General features: G+C 37.9%; 2 protein-coding genes across 4 annotated transcripts in view; both read right to left on the bottom strand.

Annotated features, from left to right (window-relative positions):
- mtnr1bb (melatonin receptor 1Bb) overlaps positions 1–11,155 on the bottom strand; it is a 34,073-nt gene extending 22,918 nt beyond the window's left edge. The window contains exons 1-2 of the mRNA XM_077242710.1: positions 10,888–11,155; positions 10,535–10,781 (exon numbers count right to left, since the gene is read on the bottom strand). Of these exons, the coding sequence (XP_077098825.1) occupies positions 10,535–10,730 (196 nt within the window). The 5' untranslated portion in view covers positions 10,731–10,781; positions 10,888–11,155. The remainder of the gene's footprint in view (positions 1–10,534; positions 10,782–10,887) is intronic.
- Positions 11,156–20,893: 9,738 nt separating this feature from the next.
- Positions 20,894–24,821, bottom strand: part of fat3b (FAT atypical cadherin 3b) — a 62,781-nt gene continuing 58,853 nt past the window's right edge. For all 3 annotated transcript variants that reach the window (XM_077242687.1, XM_077242689.1, XM_077242688.1), the window contains one exon: positions 20,894–23,171. In XM_077242687.1, the coding sequence (XP_077098802.1) occupies positions 22,609–23,171 (563 nt within the window). In that variant the 3' untranslated portion in view covers positions 20,894–22,608. The remainder of the gene's footprint in view (positions 23,172–24,821) is intronic.

The following is a 24,821-nucleotide window of genomic DNA, read 5'->3' as shown; positions in this document are numbered from 1 at the left end:
CAACCGGGGGAATCCCAGTGTACCCATGGGCGGCTGCCCCATCGAGGGGAGGAAAAGCGGAGAAAGCTGACGAACGTACACGGGAGGTCAAGGGAGCCTTCCATGATTTCGTCAACTCCTCATGCACCTCCGGGAAGAATGGCATTGGGGTTGGCTGTGGCCGTGAGGCAGCAGCCGCACCCAAAAACCAATCATCCAACCGCGAGCGCTCAGGGCAGGGCGGAGGGTTCCACTCAAGCCCGATGCTCGCGGCGGCCCGGGAGAGCATGGCCGTCATCTCGGGATCTGATACGGGCAACGCTGGAGCTCCAGAAGGCGGCAACGCAGCCGCATCGTCACTTCCCGATGACTCTTGCCCGCCTTGTGATGCCGCGATCGACATCGAGTCTTCCTCTGGAGCGCCGAATGAAACACGCGGGGCATCGAAGGATGAACCCGGTAGAATCACCGCGGCTCTCGCGGGTTGCAACACTGTAGAGGGGGGCGTGGTCCGAGGACGCATCGTCGGATTGTCCCACACCGTAACCCTCAGATCACCCTGTCCACCAGCCGAAGTACAGCCTCTCGTGGAGGATGTAGATCGGGGTGTGGATGAGGGGACTCTCTCCCGAATGAGATCATTGAGTCTAGACCTCAGTGTTGCGATGGCCATGTTCCCACAGAAGGAACATGAGTCATCCACAAGCGCTGCTTTAGCGTGCTCTAAGCCCAAACACGCAAAGCAGCGATTGTGCCCAATTAAAGGAAGACAGGAAACGACCGCACCCAAAAGAACACGGGCGAGACATCTTTAAAAAGACGTGCCACGTGCAGCTCTTTTAGAAAAAAAACTCAGCGATGCTGAGGCGACCAGGGAGAAACACACAGACTGGCAGATCACTGCTCAGATCGCAGGCAATGTGAACTCGCTGGGTACCGCCGTCACACCAACACCGGAGAGTTCGCTCGTCACAGAAGATGAAGTCAGGATTGGCTTGTGGAGTGAAGAGAAGCTCTTGGCTCCGAAGCGAAAACATATCTGCATGTTGCCGAGCGTCCTCCTTTTATACCCACGAGTTGGGGCGGAGTTACGCTATGCAAATTCCGCAGACCCATGGCATTTCATCGCCATTGGCTCGTTTTATAATACACGAAGATGATTGGCTTTCTAGGCGAAACCCCCATTCGTCGTCATCCGACGTAACTCGGAGTGACTACGAAAGGGAACAATAGGATTGTGTAACTTTATGTTGTATTTGTTGTTTTATCTCTAAAACAATCCATGGAATTTTGTATGATATTATCAAAATTTCAAAAGATCCATGGGCAGAAAAATATCAAAATGTACTACCTTTTATTAGATGTTAGTCATCCTGTTCATTTTATTACTGCTGTGTAAATAATTTACTGTATGCTTAAATGCCTGACCTTGAAAAGTTTCTTTTCATAGATATAAAGTTAAAAAAGTATTGTATAACAAGAAAGAGCCTACTATTTTGAAAATACTAGAAAAACAGCAAGGTTGACTTCTTACCAGAGACCTGAGGTTATCGCTCTCAGGAACACACAAAAGAAAGCGCAGAAAATTACTGTCCTAAAGGCCTTGTGTTTAAAATCCTTGGTATTGAATGCCTTAAAGTGCCTAAAAAAAAATCTATGTGTTATTTGCCTCAGAGTAGACCTTAGCCACATTAAACTTTGTAGCTTCTGGAAACAGTTTTACTGCCCTGTGAGGAGAGTCTCCAGTCACTAAATAACAAGTGCAAGTGGGCTGCTCTCTCTCTCTCTCTGAACATTGTTCAGACCGTCTTCAGCCTGCAATGCCTCCATTTCACAGCTCTCCAGTCCAAACACCTTCTAACAGACTTGCCCAAGGGTCCTAAATGCACAAAAGGTTCCAAACAGATATAGAAGGGATTTGGATTTGTAAGAATGGCAGTCTTTCTTTGAAAGGCTCTTTTCTTCGTTAATTTCCCGTTTTTTACTTCTTGAGTTTCTAAAAGTCAGACAAACAAAGACCCATCGGCCTTGCAATTGGTGTTAATTTCTTTGGTCTCCCTGTGCAGGACATGAACACCCTACTGAGTTTCAGAGGCAGGCAATGAGGACAGCAGTTCAGTTATATACGCTCAAAAGCTGAGATGAGAAAATCAATCAAATTCAAAATGCCACACACTCAGAGAGAGAGGGAGAGAGAGAGAGCCGATATACACCTTATACGAGAAGCACCACAGATGCTGAGAGGCTTTGACAACTCTGCGGATGGACACTGACCCGATTTAGGGTTAATCATGTATAGCCCTGTGGCCGAGAAATAAGCATGAATGCACAAACTTCCCTCCGAACACAAACAAGAACCAAACACAATATATCTCTAAAGATTCCTTAAAGGAATAGTTTACCCAAAAATAAAAATCATTCATCCTTATGTTGTAAAATAAAAAATCCCTCTAAAAAATAAATAAAAAAATACACATAACACATACATACAGGCACACAGAGCACAATCGCAATTAATATTAAATATACAAATTTTTTAAAGAAATAATTTTATTCAGCTAGGGTGCATTAAATTGATCAAATGACAGATATTTACACAGTTATAAAAAATATATATTTCAAACAAATGCAGTTTTTTTTTTTTTACTTTTCTATACAATACAGAAAATTCTGGGGGCGGGAAATGTATCAGGGATACATAGAAATATTAATATTATCATTATTTAACCATGCTAATAAAAATAAATGATTCTTGAGCTGCGAATCAGCACATCAGAATGATTTATGAAGATCATGTGACGCTAAAGACTGGAGTATTGATGCTGAAAATTCAGCTTTGCATCACTGGAATAAATTACATTTCTTAAATATATTAAAAATACAAACAGTTATTTTAAATGGTAATAATATTTTACAATATTATAATTTTACTGTATTTTAATTAAACAAATGCAGACTTGAGAGATATTTTCAAAAACATAAAAAATTGAAACAATGTCAGGGTGAGTAAATGTTGACAGTTTTCTATCCCTTTAAGTCCAAATATGAATCTGAACCTTAGATCTTTGATTTAATAAAAACTTACAGCTAACTTCATACCAGTCACAGTCATTTAGCGATCTCTAATATTCTCCCTAGTCTTAGCTTCATGTCAAGCCAAAAGTCTTATTTTGTCTGACTTCAAGCTAAAATGATAAGACTACACTTCCCCAATCACAGCACAGAAACACTCAGTCTGTCTCATTTGCATGGTGTCCTGTGGGTTGCGATGCCATATTCACCACACACATACCTCAATTCTCACAAACATGTGCTGACAGTCATGCTGACAACTGTAACATCCATACTCATGTGGCAGAGCAGGGGACTGCCAGGAATCTGACTTCACTTGGCACTCACCCCCCTTTCTAGAAACACGATTACATAACTTCACAGGGGACAGTGCAAGGGAGAGGGTCCAATGGACAGAGGTACTCCAGAGCCCAGGTTGCCATGTGCCTTCAAATGACAGCTGTACGAGTAACCCTGAATGTAAACTCGACATGGAAGTCTGATTAATAAAGCATGGCATGAGTTCTACATATCATAAACGGAGAAGCGAAACACATGGAGAGAAAGAGAATGAGTCTTTTTATACAGTCTCTTTCATACCCGTCCTCTCATTAGAATGTGCTTTGTTATCGTAAAAGATTTTTTACCAGTCATGAATCTTTTATCTCCATGCTTCATATGGGGTGATTACAAGGTGAATCTGCACACAGGATTCTGGAAACATACAATTCTACTCAGGGCCGTTTTTTGGCATAGGCAAACTGTGCGGTCGCCTAGGGCGCCATCAGCTGGAAGGGCGCATGTCTGGCACTTTAGCAGGGGTGTGTGTAAAGGGTGTCACAGCCACCCTGAAATATGATTGCCACCTCCACTAGTTCTCCCAACACTATTGGGCTGGAGTACTGTCAATCTGACAATTCCTATATGCCATTGGATCAGAGAACTAACAATTACTGTTGCATGTAAAGTTTTCATTTGGAGCGCTCAACAACACCATTAGATCACAGAGCTTGGTCAGTTCTTTGGCAAGGTAACGATTTTTTTTTTAACCACACAATAACGCTATATTCAAAGGCCAATTAAAAAAACAGGTACAGTAAGAAGTGCACAAATTCTTATTTTGTTAGAGTAGTATTTTAGTAGAGTGGTAGTCTAGAAATCACTCTGTGAAATGGGCAGATAGCCTAATATTGCACAGGCAAAATAAACTGCACATTTAATGATGAATTAAGTGTGCAGTTATATTTGGACTATAAAGCATTCATCTCTTCCTCGCACCTCCAAAACATTCAGATTACATTTACATTTATTCATTTAGCAGACGCTTTTATCCAAAGCGACTTACAATGAGAACAATAGAAGCAGTTAAACTAACAGTAGGACAACAATACGTAAGTGCTATGACCCCTCTCAGTTTAATTTAGCGCAGTTTTTTTTGTTTTTTTTTAATAGTAGAATAGAAGAGAAGAGAAAGTGTTAGTATTACTGGATCAAGTGCTGCCGAAAAAGATACGTCTTCAGCAGTTTCTTGAAAGTGGCTAGGTGTGTGTTTCTGCACCAATACATTGTTAAAAGATCAGTGTTTTGTAATTGTCCCATATAAAACTTTAACGACCATGGGATAATAAAATGTGCTAATTCACACCATTAATACATCCTTTATTAAACCGCTTTGTCGAATTTATTGCATCTTTACGGATGGTGTCGAAATGCTGAATCAATTCATTCGTTCTAATAGTGCTTAATGCGATATGTTATATAATATGGTCACTACTGTAATTCTTCCCCACTGTAAATCCATTTCCAGTAGTGAACCTGCCTGCGGAAAACTGACAAAAGATGTACCGATAATTCACCAAAAAGGTTAGTATATTATTTTTATTTTATTTAAAACAAACAATTTAAAATGTTTTCACTTATTCTAACAGCAAACTGTTGTTTGTTTTCGTCTGAATGGTTTTGGTGCCTTTTTTTCCTGACTGTCGGCCGCGTCACTGTCACGGTAAAATACTAACGTGAAAAATAGTCAGTAAAATTAAAGGGATAGTACACCTTAAACTGTTTGGTTACTCATGTTATGTAAAATATCTTCTTTACAGCGCCATACATAAATGAATACGAACAAGTTAAGGGTGAGTAAATGGTGACAGAATTTAAATTTTTTGAGTGAACTAAGCAACACCATTGTTAATTTTATCTTTGTTTTATTTTCAAGTTTCTGGTCTGAATCATGTCGTCTGCAATGTCGGCTATTTTGGAGTCTTTTCTTGTGATTGCCGCTCTAATGGTGATAGCATCTACAGGTGAGATGACATCAACTAAATTAGCTGAAGTATAGTTAAGCAGGCAACCATAATGTAATATAACTGCCAATGAAACCACCGGAAGGGGAGAAAACGGGTTTATCAGGCTGCAGGGTTAAAGTGCTTTTAAACAATCATCCATCAGTTTTTGTTCTTTATTTTGAATTTGCAGCAGCCATTCCCTCCGGACTGTACATCACTGCTGACGCTCTCCACTAATACATAAAACGGATTGACGTTGGAGGAGGAGGAGGTGGAAAGTGTTAGCAATATACCATATCAATATAGCAAAGTTTTGCTAACTAATTTATTAAATGTTGTTAAATTTATTAAAAACTATAAACACCATACAACATCATATCTTACCTCATCTTCAGCCCTCATGTCATTGTTGTTAATGTCATTGCTATAATAACACTAAAAGGCTGTTGTGACTGTTTTCTAAGCAAAAACATGGATGCTGACTATGAAGGGTAGAATCATCATCCAGTTACACAGCTAACAGATTCTTCTTCAGCATTAGCTGGCCAAATAAGGTTTTTCAAGATGAGAAATTTGAAAATCTTGTAAAAACATGTTTTAAAGGCATGCATCAGGTATGTTAAAATGTAAATAGTGTATTTTTATGTTGATTTTATGTAATTAAAAATGGCATTTGCACCATTTTTTATGAAAGTTAATACTGAATGTATACCTGAATGTGTCAAATGGTGTAACTGCCAAATAATGAGAAATATTAAATATTTTAACCACCTAGATGGCGTGTAAGTGTATACATAGAAATAAATACTTCATTTTAATACATCACACGAAAATATATTTTATTAGAGTTGTCGTAAATGTAATTTTTAATGTGTTTTTGCAATATTTGGCAGGACATATGCTGAAAACACCTCTGTTTTCTAAATAATCTTTGACAAATTACGTAAAAAAAATTTAAAAACCATACTATTACACTAAACTAGATTATTACATTTTATTCCAAATACTTTTTCCCGTATATATTTTTATTTTTATGAAAAATACTGGTTACGCCAATTGACAAAAAACAGTTACACCACCTGACCATGTTGCTTCTAGAGTCAAAGGTCAATTGTTTGTTGAAGAAATTGTGACTGAAACTTTGAGTTTCCGCAAGAACAATGAGGTTCATTCTCGTGTTACGCAGCACGTTTGAGCTTCAGCAATAACCAATGAGGTTGATTCTCGTGTTACGCAGCACGTTTGAGCCTCAGCAAGAACCAATGAGGTTGATTCTTGTGTTACGCAGCACGTTTGAGCTTCAGCAAGAACCAATGAGGTTCATTCTCGTGTTACGCAGCATGTTTGAGCTTCAGCGAGAACCAATGAGGTTCATTCTCGTGTTACGCAGCAGTTAATAATCATTTTTATAATAATAATGAATTATCAATGTATTCCCGGGGTCATACCATTTGACATATACTTAAGAATACCTGACCATACCCTAAAATTGTCAAATTATCTCACATTTTAAAGAGAGTTAATAACATTTGCATGCAGCAGTTAGTCCGTGGTCCGTCTCTCTGATATAATTTCATGTCACATGGTCTTCTTACATAATATTAACAAGATTACTCCTTGGATGGGGGTTACCTTGTCACTTCAGGAATTTGACTTGACTCACATGATTCCCCAAATTAATTATAATATTCAGAACAGTGGTGTTCCATTTAGTTTTATTTACTGTTAAATAGTTCTAATGTAAGATAATGCCAAACTAGCTGATATGGTGTATTATTGAGAATTTCACCTTTTTTAAACAAGATCAATTATGTGGTACAAAGTTTTGTTACACCACATAGACATTTTTGCAATCACCCCCCAGATATTCTCTCAAAATGAATTAAAACCAGAAATTTTAGACTTGGTGCTCAAAAAAGAGAATGTATGCAAGTAATTTGCCATTTTATTTTGAAATTTTGACCCTATTCAATTTAATTAAACCATATGGACACAAAAACCCATTTTACATTACATTTACATTCATGCATTTGGCAGACACTTTTATCCAAAGCAACTTACATTGTATTTAAGTTTAATTTATTTGACTCATTTTTATTAAGTTATCCATACCCTGGAAATCTAAGCTACAGGAATGTATTGTAAAAGAAAGAAGCTTTTAAGCTTTCAGAATCAGATGTAGTGCTTTTATTAACGTCAAAGTACATGCAGCATCAAGTTTGAGGGTTAGGGCAAATTATGCCAACACCGTTCTGAAAAATAATATATTCCAAAGAAAAGCATCAGCCTGAACCCCTCATTGTTTCTCATCAGAGAGCTTGTCAACTTTGACTGGCAAAATTACTGAAATGTAACAACACGAACCGACTTTTACTGTATTTTATTATTTTAAGGCCTGTTTTGCTTTTCAGTGTGTGTACGTTTTTGCCATGCTACAGATACAAATGGTCCTCAGGAGACTAATTCTATGGGTTTTGGTGATGTAGCCTTTTTTTCTTCTTCAGCTAGTGGCTCCTGAAGGTCAAGATTTTTAATATGTACTTCTAAAAACAAAATGTTCAACGATTAAAAAGAATATTATAAGGACAAATGTTCATGAGTTATTGTGATTTTTTGGGGGTAGGGTAAACATTTAATTTTTTAAAAAATAAACTCGATACTAATACTGTGAATGACAATGCGGTAATAATACTCTAAATGCGAGTACAGTAAACGGTACAGTATACTGTAAGTGAAAATACAGTAATAATACTGTAAACATTTTACAGTTAATTACTGGCATCCAGCTGCCAGGTAGTTAGTGTAAAATGTACAGCAATCTCTTAACAGTGTAGAAACGGCCCTGATTCTACTTCTGAAGACACTTCTGGAGAATGAGGCTTTCAGTTTCCACTGCTTCTCAGCTCCTTGCCCTTGTTGTTAGTTCACACAGCGCGCACCACTAAGTATCCAATTTTCTCCGTGCAGCATTTTGTGGTGTTTTAATGCCTCTTTTGGTGTTAGTGACAGTGTTGTTACTTGAGTGAGATGCCTGATTAGCCCCAATAATGACAAAAGGAAAAAAGAAACAAATTCTCCTCCTTCAGAGTAGATCCACTCAGGCGAGAGGCGAGAAGACAGCGGCAATCGTCGTGGCCATCGGGGGGAAAACCACGCGCAAAATCTGACAGCATTCATCCTCAATTCTAATGAGCTGGTGATGCCACCTCCATGTGCTTGAATAGCTTTGGAGGGGAAGGCATAGAGAGTCAGAAGTGTCTATAAGACAGAGGGTGATATAAGACTGCTAGTGCGCCTTTGAAGCAGACAGGTCTGGCTCTTGCTCAATGCGAAAAAGCATGAGCTTTGAAGCGAGCTCTTGTATGAGTCCTCTCCACGCTTACACTCCTGGGCAAAAAACAAAAAGGCTAAACACTAAGCCTTTAATTGTCTTAACCATAAATTACTGGTCAGCAAATTAGCCAAATTTTAACAAATGCACTACTTAAAAAGGCATTGCTGTCTTTGGAAAGCATCAAAGACAGAATTAAGTTTTGGGCAGAAACACGAGTTGGTGATGCTCCAGAGTGGTGTCTTCGAAAATTTGCTGAGAAATATAATAATAAATGCATCTCTACCACAGTAAAGCATGGAGGAAGAGTGTCATTGTGTGCGGAGCCTTTTCAGCTACTTCCCTGTGAAAAGTCATTTAATGCTTTGGAGTAGAGGAGAATATTGCAGAATGGCTTGCTTCCCACAAATGAAAAGTTGTTATCTGAGGAATGATCAGATGTTATTTTTTAACAAGACAATGCTCTTGCCCAAATTGTAAAGACAACCAAGAAGTGGCTTGAGAACAAGTCTATAAGGCTCATGTTTTGGCCTGGTCAGTGTCCAGTTTTCGACCCTAGTAAAATTTGGTCTCACATTAAACTCAAATGAACTGGGAGACATTTTTCAGCTACTCATGAACTGTTGTAAGCCATTAACATTGTGTGGAACAACACTGGCTCTTCTTCCTGTAAAAAGATGTCTGTGAATTGTGGAAGGCTATTCTGTGCTAAGATACTTTATCTACAGTATTTGTGTAATTCTTGCTAATTTCCTGGCTAGTGATTTGTGATTCAAATGGTTTAGACCATTTAAAGACCACTAAATATTTTGCCATTTTTGTCTTGGCCCAGGAGTGCATGTCCCTGCAGATGCTCAAACTGTCAAGGGGTTCTGAATGCAGTCCCACTCAGTTGCATCAGTGGTGTGTGGAACAACCTCACAAACACTCACATGCATATACACACATTGTCAAAGGCACCGAAAGAGCTTAAATCTGTCTCTCCTCTGAGTCCAGCAGCAGTTTGACTCGTTCAATTGATCAACTGTTCCCCTAAAACATTTTTTAGACAGGATTATGTGTGAAAACACAATTTGTTCATGTGTTAGGGGGTCATTCGAGTGGGTAATTAGATTTAACATAAATTTAAAAACATCAAACGCATCCATTTACAATGAAATAAAAAGTCTAACAAGGCTCAGAAGGGTGCCAGGTAGATTTTTCACTGATGTACACATCCAATTATGCCTTATAGTCATAAGTCTTTGAAGCCCAAACTGCTGAGAGTGATAAGCTGCTGTGCATTTTTCATGCCATGGTCAAGGTGAGGTGATCTTAACACTACCTTAAGCTCAGACTTAAAAATGCTGAAACAAGGTGTTTCTCCCCAAAACTGTGAAGAACTTGTTAGTGACAAAAATATTGATATGGTTGCTGGAAGCCTCAATTTATTTATGCATGAGCACATTCAGTGCTAAAATGTTGCCTTTCAATTAAAAAAAAACTTTTAGCTGTCTACTTCCAAAAGAAGCTGACTTTTTAATAGACTTTTGCTGTTTGGGTATGGTTACATAAGATGTTTTGTCCATTTCAAGATATTTTCTTTTTACCACTATAATGTAATTTCACTAACACTATATAAACACTCTGATGTCAGTAAATTACTCCACAATTCAGGAGTGAGGTAAATAGTTACGTGTAAATGGTTTACATTTAACTAACTCAAAACCCTAAAACACAGCCGAGCAAGTATGTCAAAGGAGATTCGAGTCAAGGAAAGGGGAAACAAGTACTTTAGTACATTATTCATTAATTGTATCACCATTCACTGCCGCCTGTGAATCGCTTTATCAATGAAGAGCGCACGCACGAGTGTAGCTATAGCCCATAAAGATAAATAAAAGCTCACCAGCATTTCTCAGTTTCCGATTCCTGAACACCGAAATGATGACTAACAGGTTACCCAAAACATCCACCACAGTGGTGAAGATCAGCACGCTGGCCAGCACCGCTATTGCCCAAGCGGGACGCGCGCTCGAACCCAACGCGCGACCGACGTGCCCCAATTCTGTGCTGTTCGTCAGAAAGGCGATATTTTCTGGCATCCCGGAACAACTTGTTCTCCGAGGTTAGGTTATTAAAGTTATTCACGGAACCTGAGGAAGTAAATAGAAAAACTTCAGAACGGACCGCTCCTATTAAAGTAAAAGGGTATATATTTGAATACATTCTATCTTTTCTTTGTATTGGTATTTCCCATACTTGTAAAAAGCGAGTCATTCCAGCTGCCTTTCAACAGAAGTTGGGAGCAGTTGAGCCATGAATCTGTGTCGCCTGTGGTTGATCCGCGCGTCCCTCATTCCTCTCTCCAGAAATACGATATAGGGTCCGTCTCAACATCTTCTCAGCAAAACTCATTTATGTCTTGTAGTTCATTTTTTGTCTAGCACGAATGTTCACCTTGCTCCCCCCTCACCTTAAAACTACTAAGGAATACGACAGTCGTGGCGCCATGTTGCCCCATGGCGACCGTTTCGTTCGCTCCAAGTTATGTTTTAAAGCAGCTGCTCTGAATTGTAAATCCAGCTCGTGATCAGAGGAGATGCTGGCTAGATGATTGGCTCGTGCTCCGAACTGAGGCAAACCACGCGCAGCGCATCTCTTATTTGCGCGGGAGTTGTCATAACAACTCATGTGCTCCATAACCGCTCGGCTCCAAAATATATACGGATCTATGGTCTCAGGCAACAACAAGGCTGGCTGTGGTGGTTATGTGTTATTTTACATATAAAAGTGTTTCAGGTAGCCTAACCAAAATGTACTTCTTGTGGTGACATATAAATTGGGTTTTATTCGTCAAAAACATGACGGAATCAAACTGTTCACATTAAGTTACAGCAACGAGTAATTTTAAGGACTAAATTTTAATTAGGTACGATCCTTGAGTTAACAATTTTACTACTTTTTACATAGTTTACAACTATATAAATATCACCTTAATTTGACATGCATAGGCTACCTCAGAGTGCAGTTTTTTAACCACCCAAAGAGGTCTTACACATAGGCTACTACTAGACTGATTTCTTTTAGTCAGTTAAACTTTTTTTTAAAGAAATTTTACTTAATGTGGTAACATCTACAATGACTGGGTTTGTTGAAGTGAAAGATATAATTTAAGATTACTGATTATAGCTGAGTTCAACCAACCTGAAAAATTGGTTTTGTTGGAATTAAATAAATGTTTTAAGATTACTGATTATATCTGAATTCAAGCATACTGTCAGTAGATATAACATAATTTCTCCCCCTCTCAATAAGTTTGATATAATCTTTTTTGTTTTATATGATGATAGTTATTTTCCACATTGATGTAAATAAATAATTCATTACCCTATTTAATTTAACTAGACGTTTTTACACACAGCTTAATTTGGCTTATTTTACTGATTAATCAGTTTAGTTGGATTAACAATGCTATTCATCATATTGCATAAAGTATTTAATGAACTACTAAGTATAGTGTGTTAATAATAAATATTAACATAAATGTTCAGTGCCCACAGCCTAAGCACAAGTTCTACTCCTAATGCAGTCCTTTGCAAAGCATGCTGGGAACTACAGATCCACTGCCCAGGGCTGTATAGCATCATAAGCCTAAGTAGATCGTAGAGTCCTTGCCACCAATGGTCTCTATCTAGTTACGATGCTTTTGAGAAATGCAGACCTGTGCGGAAACAAGCTTCCATAGGCTGATTTACTTTTTGAATTAATGTTATTTCAAAGACCCCTAAAATGGGTTTATTGATATTGCATGAAAGTGTAAAGAAAATGGTTCAAATGCATTTATTCATAGGGTACATGAAAAAAGTGTAAAATAAACCATACCTTTTTTTAAAGTAACTTCATGCTATCTAATAAATAAATTCAGTTAATCTGTATAAAAATTTCATGAACTATTGAACAGTTGTTGAACAGTGTTGATGAATAGTGTCTGCTAAAATGTAACATTGACAGCACATTTTAAAATGAATAGCACTAAAAATAAGTTAAAGTTATGATTAGGTAAGCAGAAAATTTAACAAAGCAAATCACAGCACGTGTTTTTACCTGCAGTATACATGCGGGTGAAAGTTACATTCGTAACTGTAGCAACAGCAGCACCGGGTGCATTTTCTCTCAGTATCATCATTAGGCGGTTAAAAGGACAACATTGTTGCTACTGGGAGCTAGAAAAAAAAGGTTGCTTATTGATTAAAATTATTTAAGAAAGAGGTTTATTATAAAATGTTAAGTAAGGAAAAAAGTACAGCTAATCAATGTTTACCATTAAGTGAAGAAGTCTGCAAAGGTTATGTGATTCTACCCGCCTAAAGTCGCTTTAATAATTAGTAATAATGTTTCTAATTGGTTCTCAAGAGCTGCCTCTGCAACCAATGTCAACATCAACAACAACAAAAAAAAAACGCTGCTTTCATCATCATGGAATTCAATTTCTCTCAGTTCCACTGATTTTAAAATATCCAACCTTACTTTGCTTCCCCCTGTTGTGTGCATGCAAACATTCAGAACACCTTGGGAATCCAGAAAATTGTCCAGTGTATGGGTGTTTTTAGCATTCAGTTATTGTTATTCACTGTAAACACATTGAAATTACTATATACAGATGCCAACAGTCTCAGGGCAATTCGTAACTACTTTGTTTCAGTGAACTGCATACTGACAGGTTTGGGGGTATAGTTCAGGGTGGACCTCTTTTTTCTTAAAATCATACATTTCCCAACAAATCAAATCGTACAAATTCATACGAAATAGCCAACTCGTATAGTTACATTTTCTGATGAGATCGGGTTAAAGCTGCACAAAAAACAAAATAATCCCATTGGAACACATTGAATATCTGGTACACTCTTCCCATCAACTTTGCTACCACCAATGACTGTGGGTCTGTCCCGCAGGATATTTTTCTTCATTCCTACTACAAAGTAAAGCATCTGAATTGAGACAGTTTGGCAAGATTCAAAGAAAATGTGGGAAAACAGGAAGAGTAGATGAGATATGTCTGAACTGTGCTCTATATTTCAGTCTTGAGAAGCTGTTAAAATGGAGAACATAAGGCAGCTCTTACATATGAAAGATAGCAGGCATAACATTTGAAGATATTATGGTTTTGCTGTGTTCTGCAACAGTACCATGCCTTTTAATCTCACCACAAGCATCTGTTGGAGTCTTTTTTTCACATTGTAATGTATTAATTAAGCATTTTATCCCATAAACCCCAAGGGTTGGCTGCACTACATTTTTTTCTCCAGTATAATCATCAATTGTTTATAAGCGCAACTCCTAGATACTGAGGAAATGCACTGGGTAATAGGGATGATTAAACTCAAGCTGAATCACACTGGCACATGGATCTCCAGCACTGCAGGAGATCAGTTTAATGAGAGAGACTGCTATCTGTAGAAGACTTAAACTCAAGAACAGAGAACATGGGCTGTGATCCCATTTACACTAATCAAAATAAAAAATAAAATCTGTTCCAACCCCTAGTGAACACCATACGACAGCATTGAAGATGTTTCCCCGTGCTCAGGCTGTTTCAAATGTATTACAGTATTCTAAATGAGAAAGCAATCCCACAATACACAAAAAAGGACAAAGCAAGAGAAATTTTGATTATGATTGATTAAGAATTTGATAAGTTAATTACGGAAGTTAATTAATATAAAGACATAAACTCATTAATTACATTTGCTTTAATTACATGCTTATTAAAGAATCAGATTTAGGAGGAAAAATATGAAATTGGTGTCAGACTGAATCTTTTCCATGCAGTTATGTTTTGCACTATGAATCTGGAACCCAAACTTAGCCGTGAAGAGTAAGTCAGGACAACTGCTTTGTGAAATTAAATGGGTTGCTATTCAGATTTGATCCACAATTTGACTTTTTGTCAAAACTGGTGTTCTGAAAAATTAAATTTTACCTGAACAAACAAGTGAATGTGTAAATAGAACAGGACTGTGCTTTATTAGACACATAATGCCAACTTGTGTGCAACACTGCTGGCTGTTCGTATGGTAGTTAGTAAAGTAAGCATAAAACAATCTGTAGTCTAAATATGATTATGCCTGGATTGGGAAATTACCATGTACTTTGCTTTGGTGATTTAAGGACTCAACGAAGTCTCATTGAGAGCAGTATTTTATTGATTCAAAAGGGATCACTTTGGATAGCTGAAGTTATTTACAAGCTGGAACATGGCTCCAAGCTAGAAGTCCAATAGACAAGTTCAGTTTCAACAGACAATGCAAAACAAAAAACTACAAAACAACAAACTCTATAGCCTCAAGCCACTGGAGTTTCCTCGATCTCTTTCATATTTCACAGGGTTTTTTTTATGCCCCTTAATCATGTTAAATATTTTCTTCAGGACATCAGGAGTCCTTTTATTGTGCTTGAGATGCTTGAGTGTCTGATTCTTTTTTACGAGTTTGATGAAAATACAAAAGTCGTGATGTAAGAACCAGGGTTGTGCAACTGGTAGAGTTTTTTGCTTTTGAAAGTGAACAGCTTCATTCATTCAAGCTGTCCATTTACTCACAATATCAATTATTGCATTAAGAAAATGCAGAAATGTGTTTTTTAGGTAACTGTTAATCCAGTGAACTCTTTATTTCGATAAGGTGCACTTATTCTTTTCTCTGTGATCTGATTCTACTTTGAAACAAATTATGCAACAATTATGTTATGCAACAATGAGTTATCAGCAAAGCGAATGCAGTTTCCCAGCCTGAGAGCAAAATGACTGACAATGTAGCTTGTTTATTACAAATATTCATTATGTTACACATTATCTTATACATAGAGTTTATGTTTGTTTACTCTTGAGACATCAGGTATAGGTTTACAGTATGTATGACATTTGGCTTTTTTTAAGGGCAATTTATTGAATCATTAATGCAGCCAGTTCATTTAAACACAGATTCTTTCAGAAATTAAACAACTGATTGTCTATATGAGTGAGTCATTAAATCATTGAGTCAAATGATTCGTTCAAAACATCGTTTTTTCTTCAGGAACACCACTGTGTGTTGCTCGGAGATGCAACAGTTGATTTTTCTGTCGCTTAGTTTGAAGCTATTTTTTGGATGAGCAAAAATAGACAAGTGTGCCTCTCTCAAAACCAGTTCAAACACAATAAACACAAACAAATTTGTGCATATGCAAGTATAGTGAATAAGACCAATTGTCTGAGTTTGATCGGTTCATTTTAGGGATTTTATTTTTAAATCTTGTCCAACAACATGAACAAATCCATATTCAAGTAATTTCGTTAATTTGAGCAGAGTTAAATGTTATATTTTCAATAGTTAATTCCTTCCACATACACAATAAGCTTATTCATACTCCAAATTAGGAAATCACTGTAATGCAGCCAAAGATAAAGTACTATGAGAAACCTTCTAGTTCACCTTCCTAACCCTAACCCTACTCTCACCTTCATTAACTTTGTCTTAATGTGAAAATGGTGAAAATCATTTGTTTTAATGTTTTTTATGTCTCTGGTATTTTTAATATGCTTTAAGACAAACCATGTGCAAATTCATAAGTCAACACCATTGCTGAGTATTTTTTCCTTAAAACTGCAGTGAACCAAAGTAACAAAGCAACAACAAAAAATGCCATTTATGTGGCTTTTACAAGTGCAATTTTAAAAGTTTTTTTCCTGTCCTCTGAGTCTGTGTGCTCCTCATGTTTCTTGAGCTCTGTGTTAGAAGGTGTTTTCTCTTCCTTGAGTGGTTCTGATGGTTGTTCACTGGCCTTTTTAATGTGGCACAGCTAGTAGTTCAAAGTTTTTTGAAAAAATTTTTTTTCAAACGGCATAGTTTGAAATCGGCAGTGTTTCTTACGTTACAAACTTGTAACCAATCACGTCACGAGGGGGGCGGACTTTAGCATATAATTAACTGCTGCGAAGCAGGGGAGTCTCAAGAGAAGCCAGGTTATCCCAGTATATTTTTCTGTTGATATGAAAAATTGTGTACATTTAACAATATAGCGTGTTAATTAGGTATATGATGTATATTACGATGTTATGATGAACTATGCCTTTTGTGTTTCTAAGGATGCTGATTTTTAGAAGGCAGCTGCCAGACTCTGAGATGGCAAACAGGAACATGGTTTATGTAACATTAGCAACACATTATTAGCTGTTTGATAACGTAGTCAAGCAAAAGGCTAATCATATCAATTACAGTATGTGTCCGGCGTTGTATCAGTCTTCCACTTCTTCTTCTGAATCAGTTTTTGGTTCAAACATATATGGCTGAATTAAACCAGTATTTCCTCTTGCCAATGTGCAGCGTTTACTACAGTAAAGATGACCAAGTGGATCAGGTAGTCTGTGCTCATGTGATTGAGGGGAGACGGGACTAATTTGCATATCCGCGTATACTAAATGAAGCAAGGGTGTAGAGTTACAGTAAATTCATGCTATTTTTAAGGCATAACGATATTTTTTCACAGGAAAAAAAAAACATTGCAATATGTCATTTTGGTGATCAAAGATAAGTTTTTAAGGGATGAAATTATCAACTACAGGGGGATTTATAGTTCTTAAGTTTTGTCTTGACGTCTGAAATGTAGGGTAGAGGAAACTGTTCCCAATTATCCACAAACTGACAATTTCCCTACTTAAACTGTCAGAGAAATCTTCTCTACATGATCAGCAAAAGACAAAAAGAGGGAATTTGGCACAACTGTGAGCTCTGTAAACATGGCTCTGTTGTCTGTATGTCTCTTTTTCTGGCACGTGGTGTTATAAGCTTGTGACGTATACTGGCATCTGTTCCAAAGTGGTGTGTTTAACATCCACAGTGCTAGAGCACGACTGTGTGTGTCTGTCAGGAGGCAAAGGCAGATGTTTTGTGTGGAGATGAGGCCTGGTTAGTGTGTCTAATCTGGATATTATTCAGTAGACTGTGTGGGTATAATCCCCCTTAACTCTCTCATGTCTCCGAGCAGAAACAGAGGAAAGATAATCCAGCGTCTCTCCCCCACCCCCTTGTATAACCAGCTGTCTTTCTGTCAGTTGAGCGTCTGGCTCTCACTTGTTTTAAAAGTCAAAGGAAATGGTCTTCGTGGAGATTGGATTCCCCATGGTTTGATATATTTTTAGATGTAAACACCAGTATTAATTCAGAGGGATTACGACTAGTTTTATTTCCTCTTAAATGATCCTCCTTGCATTCAACATCACACGTTTGATTCAGTGGAAGTCGACTGTGAGATTATGGTGGTTTGACCTTGCAGATCTACTTGTGTTTTGTTTGGGCTTAATTACCCATCAGTCTTCTGTGGTGGAATGTCATTGGCATCATTTTGGAAATCCACTCACAAGAGACAATGGAAAATGTTGATATTTTAAAGAGTTGCAAATTAAACACTTCACATTTTAATTAAACAATTTTGGGACGCTATTGTGCATGTGGGACATTTTTTTCATTTTACTCTATTTGACAAACAAAAGTATCCAACCTGATCTCATGAGAAAAAGTAATTATTTTATGAGGTGAGAATTTCGTGTGAATTTGGAAAACTTTTAGATAAAATGTGAGCCGCTGTAAAATCAAAGCACTGTCAATAGCTGTTTCCATTCAAAGCTGCAAATTTACTGTGCAAAATTGGAATATCGCATAAACATTTGCGAATAAAACAGTGTTTCCATCCCATGTGTTCAAGGGGGGGAGGAATCACTTCCTGGGAAATTGGAATTGGAACATTTTCTCTGACATCATGAATAACTTTTATGATTTATAAAGACGAAACACAATAAATGCTGTTATGTTATCTTAGGTTATAATTGGTTATCGTAACCTTTAAAGGTCCCATATTGTCAAAATGGAATTTCCTGGCTTTTTTCATGATAACAGAGGTTATGCAACAACCAATATAAGTAATAAAACAGTCAATCCACAGACAAATGCACACAGCCTGCATAAAGTAGCTGTGCCTTTTCAAAAGCCATTGTGACTTCCGTAAAAATGTGATGTCAGAACTACCCAGTGACCGCCTTCAGTCACCACCCGAACACTGCCCACCGTCCCTCCCTCTTTTTGCCCAACACCAGACAACATCGTTGCAGAGCAACAACAACACGGAAACATGTTGAGAAAACGCTGTTCAGTCGATGGATGTAGAGACCTACACTCACGCATGACCCAACATAACAGAGTGCGGCGCGGGACAAGATTTGATGGCCGAGTGCGGGCGTACTCGTGTGTGTGCGGGTTGCGGGGGAATAAAATGATTCGCGGGACTCCTGCAAAATATCTAAAAATAAAACAAATAACTTGTTTTTCATAAGTTGCACAAAAGCAACAAGAATAACTAAAACTAAATAAAAACGATTTACAGGCCAGAATGAGTTTCTATTTGTAACATGTTTGCAGCGTTGAGCAATGTAGCCAATCACAGACATATGTCTTGATTTCTTGAACGCAACGGCCAATGAGATGCATTTAAGATAGAATCCACTCACCGCTCAAAACTGAGTTTTTGTTCAGTGCTGAATTCTGCATACTGGCAAATCCTCTGATTATAAGATTTATTGTGCAGTCAGCTTCATTGATAATAATGAAGCTTTGTGAGATCGCGATGAACTGAGATATCAGCTTTATAGGAATTATTAAGGGATTTAATGCTTTTATGTTAAATTAACAGTGGTTTTTGAATGTTTATGCTTTAATAATAAATTATTTATCACCATCATTACATGTGTTTTATTTACCTTACTTGTGAGCATCACCAAGCCGCAGCAGGCTACAGCAGACATGACCCTATTACCTGTGGTTGGCCTGGCCATGCGACAGGCCAATCAGAAGAGAGGCTCATGAATATTAAGTAGACAGGCCAAAATCGACCTGTTTTCCATCAAGAATTGTCAATTGACACAAAGTCACTTTTTTTCCAAAAAAATTATGTTTGAGAATGTTTGGACCTCGTCGTCCATCCAAACATTTTTCTGATCACATGATCCGTCAAAGCAGTCACATGACTTTTCTTTTGTTGCACATTGAGGAATTTATTCAGTAAATGTGTTTTCATCAGAGTTTATGTGCATGTCTTCTTAATGAATAAAAAAATATCTGCTTCAATTAAGTGCATACGTTTTTTAATGCAGATTTTTAGAATTTATGCGCATCTTGTCGATTGCATCCAACGATTTTTATATGCGATATCCCAAAATTTGCCGAAAAGTAGATGGATGGAACCAAAGCTAATGAGGTGTAGGCAGATTTTATGAAAACTTATGAATGAGATTATACAAATTAATTCGAATTATTCACAAATTCCACAAAACGTAAAATAGCTGCAAACTGCAATGAGAGTGTGTTGAAAGCACCATAGAGGAAATGCACATTCAACTGGCCATTTAACCCATTTTTCTAACCTCCCCCATCCTTATCCATTCAACTGACTTAGAGCTAAAGTCATTAACAAACTACAATACTCGGTCCTTTCAGATGTGAGAGTGTGTGTTACAAAGTTACAAAGTGACCATGGCTAATGATAGCCTACACCCAGAGCATAAAAGCACCGAAACGCATGATGTTTACAAGACAAACTGGCGTATGTCCCCTTCAAACAGAGAAAAGGCCCAGAGATAAAAGCGTCATTATGTTTCGATCATATAAGCTGGATTCCTGGAACCTTGCCCATAAACAAGCTTTGGATCATGCAATCAGATTGTGTTGTCTCCTGTATATTTGTTTCTGCAAAAGTAGAGATAATGTACTTTGCAATTCTACAGTGTCTTAAATTGTTTGCATTCAACAGGAGTGTCCTTTTGCGTACTTGTTGATGTAACTACAAAAAAAGGCACATTTTGTATAAAGCTGTTGTCTGCAACTGTACTGCTGTGGCTTTCTGTAGAGCACAGGAACGATTGGCTTGTGCGAAGGTTTGTTTTAATTCATTATGTGTGCATATGATGATAACTTCAGTCTAAACTGCTCAATTAAATACCAATCAGGACGATTTTAGCTGGAGTAAAAATTGTCATCATTTGTAAATCACATAGATTTGCATAAAGGAAATGGGAGTTCAAAGTTTTTCAGGGAACAGCTTTTACGGGTAGAATTACATAAACACAATTTATTCGTATCACTATGAACATATTATATGATGTGCATTTGTGCTGAAGCTGCTTTACTATTGTGACATATCCAGCAATCTTTGTTAAATCAATCCACAGATGATGCATATGGTAGTTCTTTTGTTCTTTAATTTTATTTTACACTGGACAATGTATAGGATTTTATTCATACATACAAGATGAGTTCTACACATTAAACAGACATCAACATGTATGAGCACAATACAGACCATCAGAACCCTCTGACCCACAGGGTCATCCCGAAAACAATTACAATAATCTGATTTATTGGTTTAATAAAATATTCTCTGGTTTAAAGATCTTGTTTACAGAAACAAACTTAATATAAAATAAATACATAAATAAAATAGTTTAAATAAAACATTAACATCATTCTTTGTAAAATGACCCTGGACTCTACAAAGGCGCTATAAAACAACAACAATAATAATATTAATAATAATTATTCGTTAAGTCTATTTTTAACCACTAAAATGAGGTATTAAAAATAAAAACATTTTCAAGGACAAACCAAACAATATTTTTTTGTCATGGACCAAGAAAACTCTGCCCTGAAAAATCTTGTGTCTAGATTCCCAGTCTGATTTTTATACTGCATATATTATATGGGCAGTTGCTACTGGGAATGAGATACAACGAGGCATCAGGTGAAAAAACATACATTCCCATTTGTAGCCAGGTAGACTTAACGATAAAAAATAAGTAAATTAAAGCCACCTTGATGAGAAAGTCGCTTTATAAATACAACCTTTTCTTGTTCATAAAGTCTGTATGCTTCATAAGTCTTTAACATACTATATGCATTAATCAATAAACACAGATGTTAAGCATACCAGCATGACAGTTTTGTGATCCTAAACTAAATAAAAATCACAAAAACGGCAGCATAAACAGCAAAACACCATGAAATGCCAGATGTGTGATGAGTGATTAATATGTAGTTGTCATGTATGCATTACTGACGAGACATAAAGAGAGCACATGAATACATAAACAGCTCTTCATTTATGTGAAACACGCCTGTGCTCTTTCTGTCCTGGAATATGCACAAATTACTAGATCTTTACAAACCTTGAAGCGTTGAAAAAAATGTAATTAAACTGACTTGTTTTTCTCCACGGCTTTTGCAGTCCATGGAATAAAACAGGTTTCCTTTCTCCATCAGACTGTTTCGATAGTAGAACATTGCCAGTCCAAGGATATACTTGGATATCTACTTAGAAGATCTGGCCATCCTTATGTGGAGCACAGAGTTTGTCGGACCCCAGGTTGAGAAACAATGCATGGATTCCATCAATAACGTCTGTGGTTTGTCAAACACAGTAGCACCTACACAAACACATAGTATCACTCTGCTTCTCAGATGCGCTGATGAGAAAGTAGATGGTAAAAACAATGCATGTTTTCACACACACCTAACATGATATTTCACCCCAAAATGACAATTTACTCACCTTCATGTCATTCCAAACCTCTATGACAGGAACACAAAAGAAGATCCAAATACAATGTATGAACAAAAAGAGTTTAACATTTTTAAAAAATCTTCTTTTCATGTTCCTCAGAAGAAAGTCATACAGGTTTGGAACAAAATGGGGGCCAGTAAATGATGACAGAATTCTAATTTTTTGGTGAACTAACCCTTTAATAAGATACATGAAGAATGGTCACTAGTGTACAGTATGATTGAGGCTGTGAGAGTCCAAATGTTTCGATTCCACAGAGATCAGCACACATCTTCAGGACGAGTCCTCAGTTGCATGAACACAAGCATCCAGATTAATTAAGGACTTGTTTGTCAATGGTCAGTAATACTCTCTCATGCCGGACAAAGATGTCTTTGGGCTCTGACTACGCAAACGTTGGGTCCGGAGTGAAATTCTGCCCGGTCTGTCGATCTCCTGCTGGCTTCCGAAGGGGTGTGTGTCCTCCCAGACATGCGGACGTTCCTCCCAGGCTAGTAGAGGAGGGTAAGAGAGCAGGTATTGGCTGGAGTAATGGTGGTCAGGTGTGGATCGGCCCTCGCTAAAACCCAGCGGGTGAACAGTAGAGGCGATTTCGTAGTGATTCGGGCCGCGGTATTCTTCATAAACAGGCGAGTTGTTGTCATCCAGGGTTAGAGACGAGCGGAAATCTCTCTGGCCCTGGTATCGTCGTAACGGGTAGCCAGTTTGAAGCGATAGGGTGCTGCCGTCCAACCGAACGCTGCCGCCCAGGCGGGTAGGGGTCCCACATAACCGTGTCGGGGTCAGGGGAGGTGGGGTAGCAGGAAGGGGTGGGGGTGGTGGTGTAGGGGTTTGGTCTCGAGGCGGTGATTCCAAGCCTGGGAGACACGTGTCGAACCACTCTGTCGTTTGCCATTGGTAGGCTGTAAAACACATGCAGAGGATCAAAAAGTGCAGAGGACTAATGTAAATTTCATTAGACATATATTATTATGAATGTTGCACATTTTGCATTCTTTACACAAGTCTTTAATATTAATAATAATATTAATTATAAATAATAACAACAATAATAATCATTATAATAATAATTACAGATACTACTAAAAATAATAATAATCTACACTACTGTTCAAAAGTTTGGGGTTAGACTGGAGTAAAATGTAGCTTTGCCACAACAGGAATAAATTACATTTTAAAATTGAAACACTGTTATATAATATATACTGTAATATAATGCAGTTTTAAATAACTGTTATGATAGAATAAAGGCTATATTTATATATATATATATACAGGTCCTTCTCAAAAAATTTGCATATTGTGATAAAGTTAATTATTTTCAATAATGTAATGATAAAAATTAAACTTTCATATATTTTAGATTCATTGCACACCAACTGAAATATTTCAGGTCTTTTATTGTTTTAATACTTATGATTTTGGCATACAGCTCATGAAAACCCCAAATTCCTCAAAAAAAATCTCAAAAAATTAGCATATCATGAAAAGGGTCTCTAAACGAGCTATTAACCTAATCATCTGAATCAACTAATTAACTCTAAACACCTGCAAAAGATTCCTGAGGCTTTTAAAAACTCCCAGCCTGTTTCATTACTCAAAACCGCAATCATGGGTAAGACTGCCGACCTGACTGCTGTCCAGAAGGCCATCATTGACACCCTCAAGCAAGAGGGTAAGACACAGAAAGAAATTTCTGAACAAATAGGCTGTTCCCAGAGTGCTGTATCAAGGCACCTCAGTGGGAAGTCTGTGGGAAGGAAAAAGTGTGGCAAAAAACGCTGCACAACGAGAAGAGGTGACCGAACCCTGAGGAAGATTGTGGAGAAGGACCGATTCCAGACCTTGGGGGACCGGCGGAAGCAGTGGACTGAGTCTGGAGTAGAATCATCCAGAGCCACCGTGCACAGGGGTGTGCAGGAAATGGGCTACAGGTGCCGCATTCTCCAGGTCAAGCCACTTTTGAACCAGAAACAGCGGCAGAAGCGCCTGACCTGGGCTACAGAGAAGCAGCACTGGACTGTTGCTCAGTGGTCCAAAGTACTTTTTTCGGATGAAAGCAAATTTTGCATGTCATTCGGACATCAAGGTGCCAGAGTCTGGAGGAAGACTGGGAGAAGGAAATGCCAAAATGCCTGAAGTACAGTGTCAAGTACCCACAGTCAGTGATGGTCTGGGGTGCCATGTCAGCTGCTGGTGTTGGTCCACTGTGTTTTATCAAGGGCAGGTTCAATGCAGCTAGCTATCAGGAGATTTTGGAGCACTTCATGCTTCCATCTGCTGAAAAGCTTTATGGAGATGAAGATTTCATTTTTCAGCACGGCCTGGCACCTGCTCACAGTGCCAAAACCACTGGTAAATGGTTTACTGACCATGGTATTACTGTGCTCAATTGGCCTGCCAACTCTCCTGACCTGAACTCCATAGAGAATCTGTGGGATATTGTGAAGAGACAGTTGAGAGACGCAAGACCCAACACTCTGGATGAGCTTAAGGCCGCTATCGAAGCATCCTGGGCCTCCATAACACCTCAGCAGTGCCACAGGCTGATT

The sequence above is a fragment of the Siphateles boraxobius genome, unplaced genomic scaffold, assembly GCF_051911475.1.
Source record: "Siphateles boraxobius isolate OS27281-9 unplaced genomic scaffold, OSU_SipBor_1 25, whole genome shotgun sequence".
NCBI lineage: Eukaryota > Metazoa > Chordata > Actinopteri > Cypriniformes > Leuciscidae > Siphateles > Siphateles boraxobius.
This window is presented reverse-complemented; position numbering and strand designations above follow the sequence as displayed.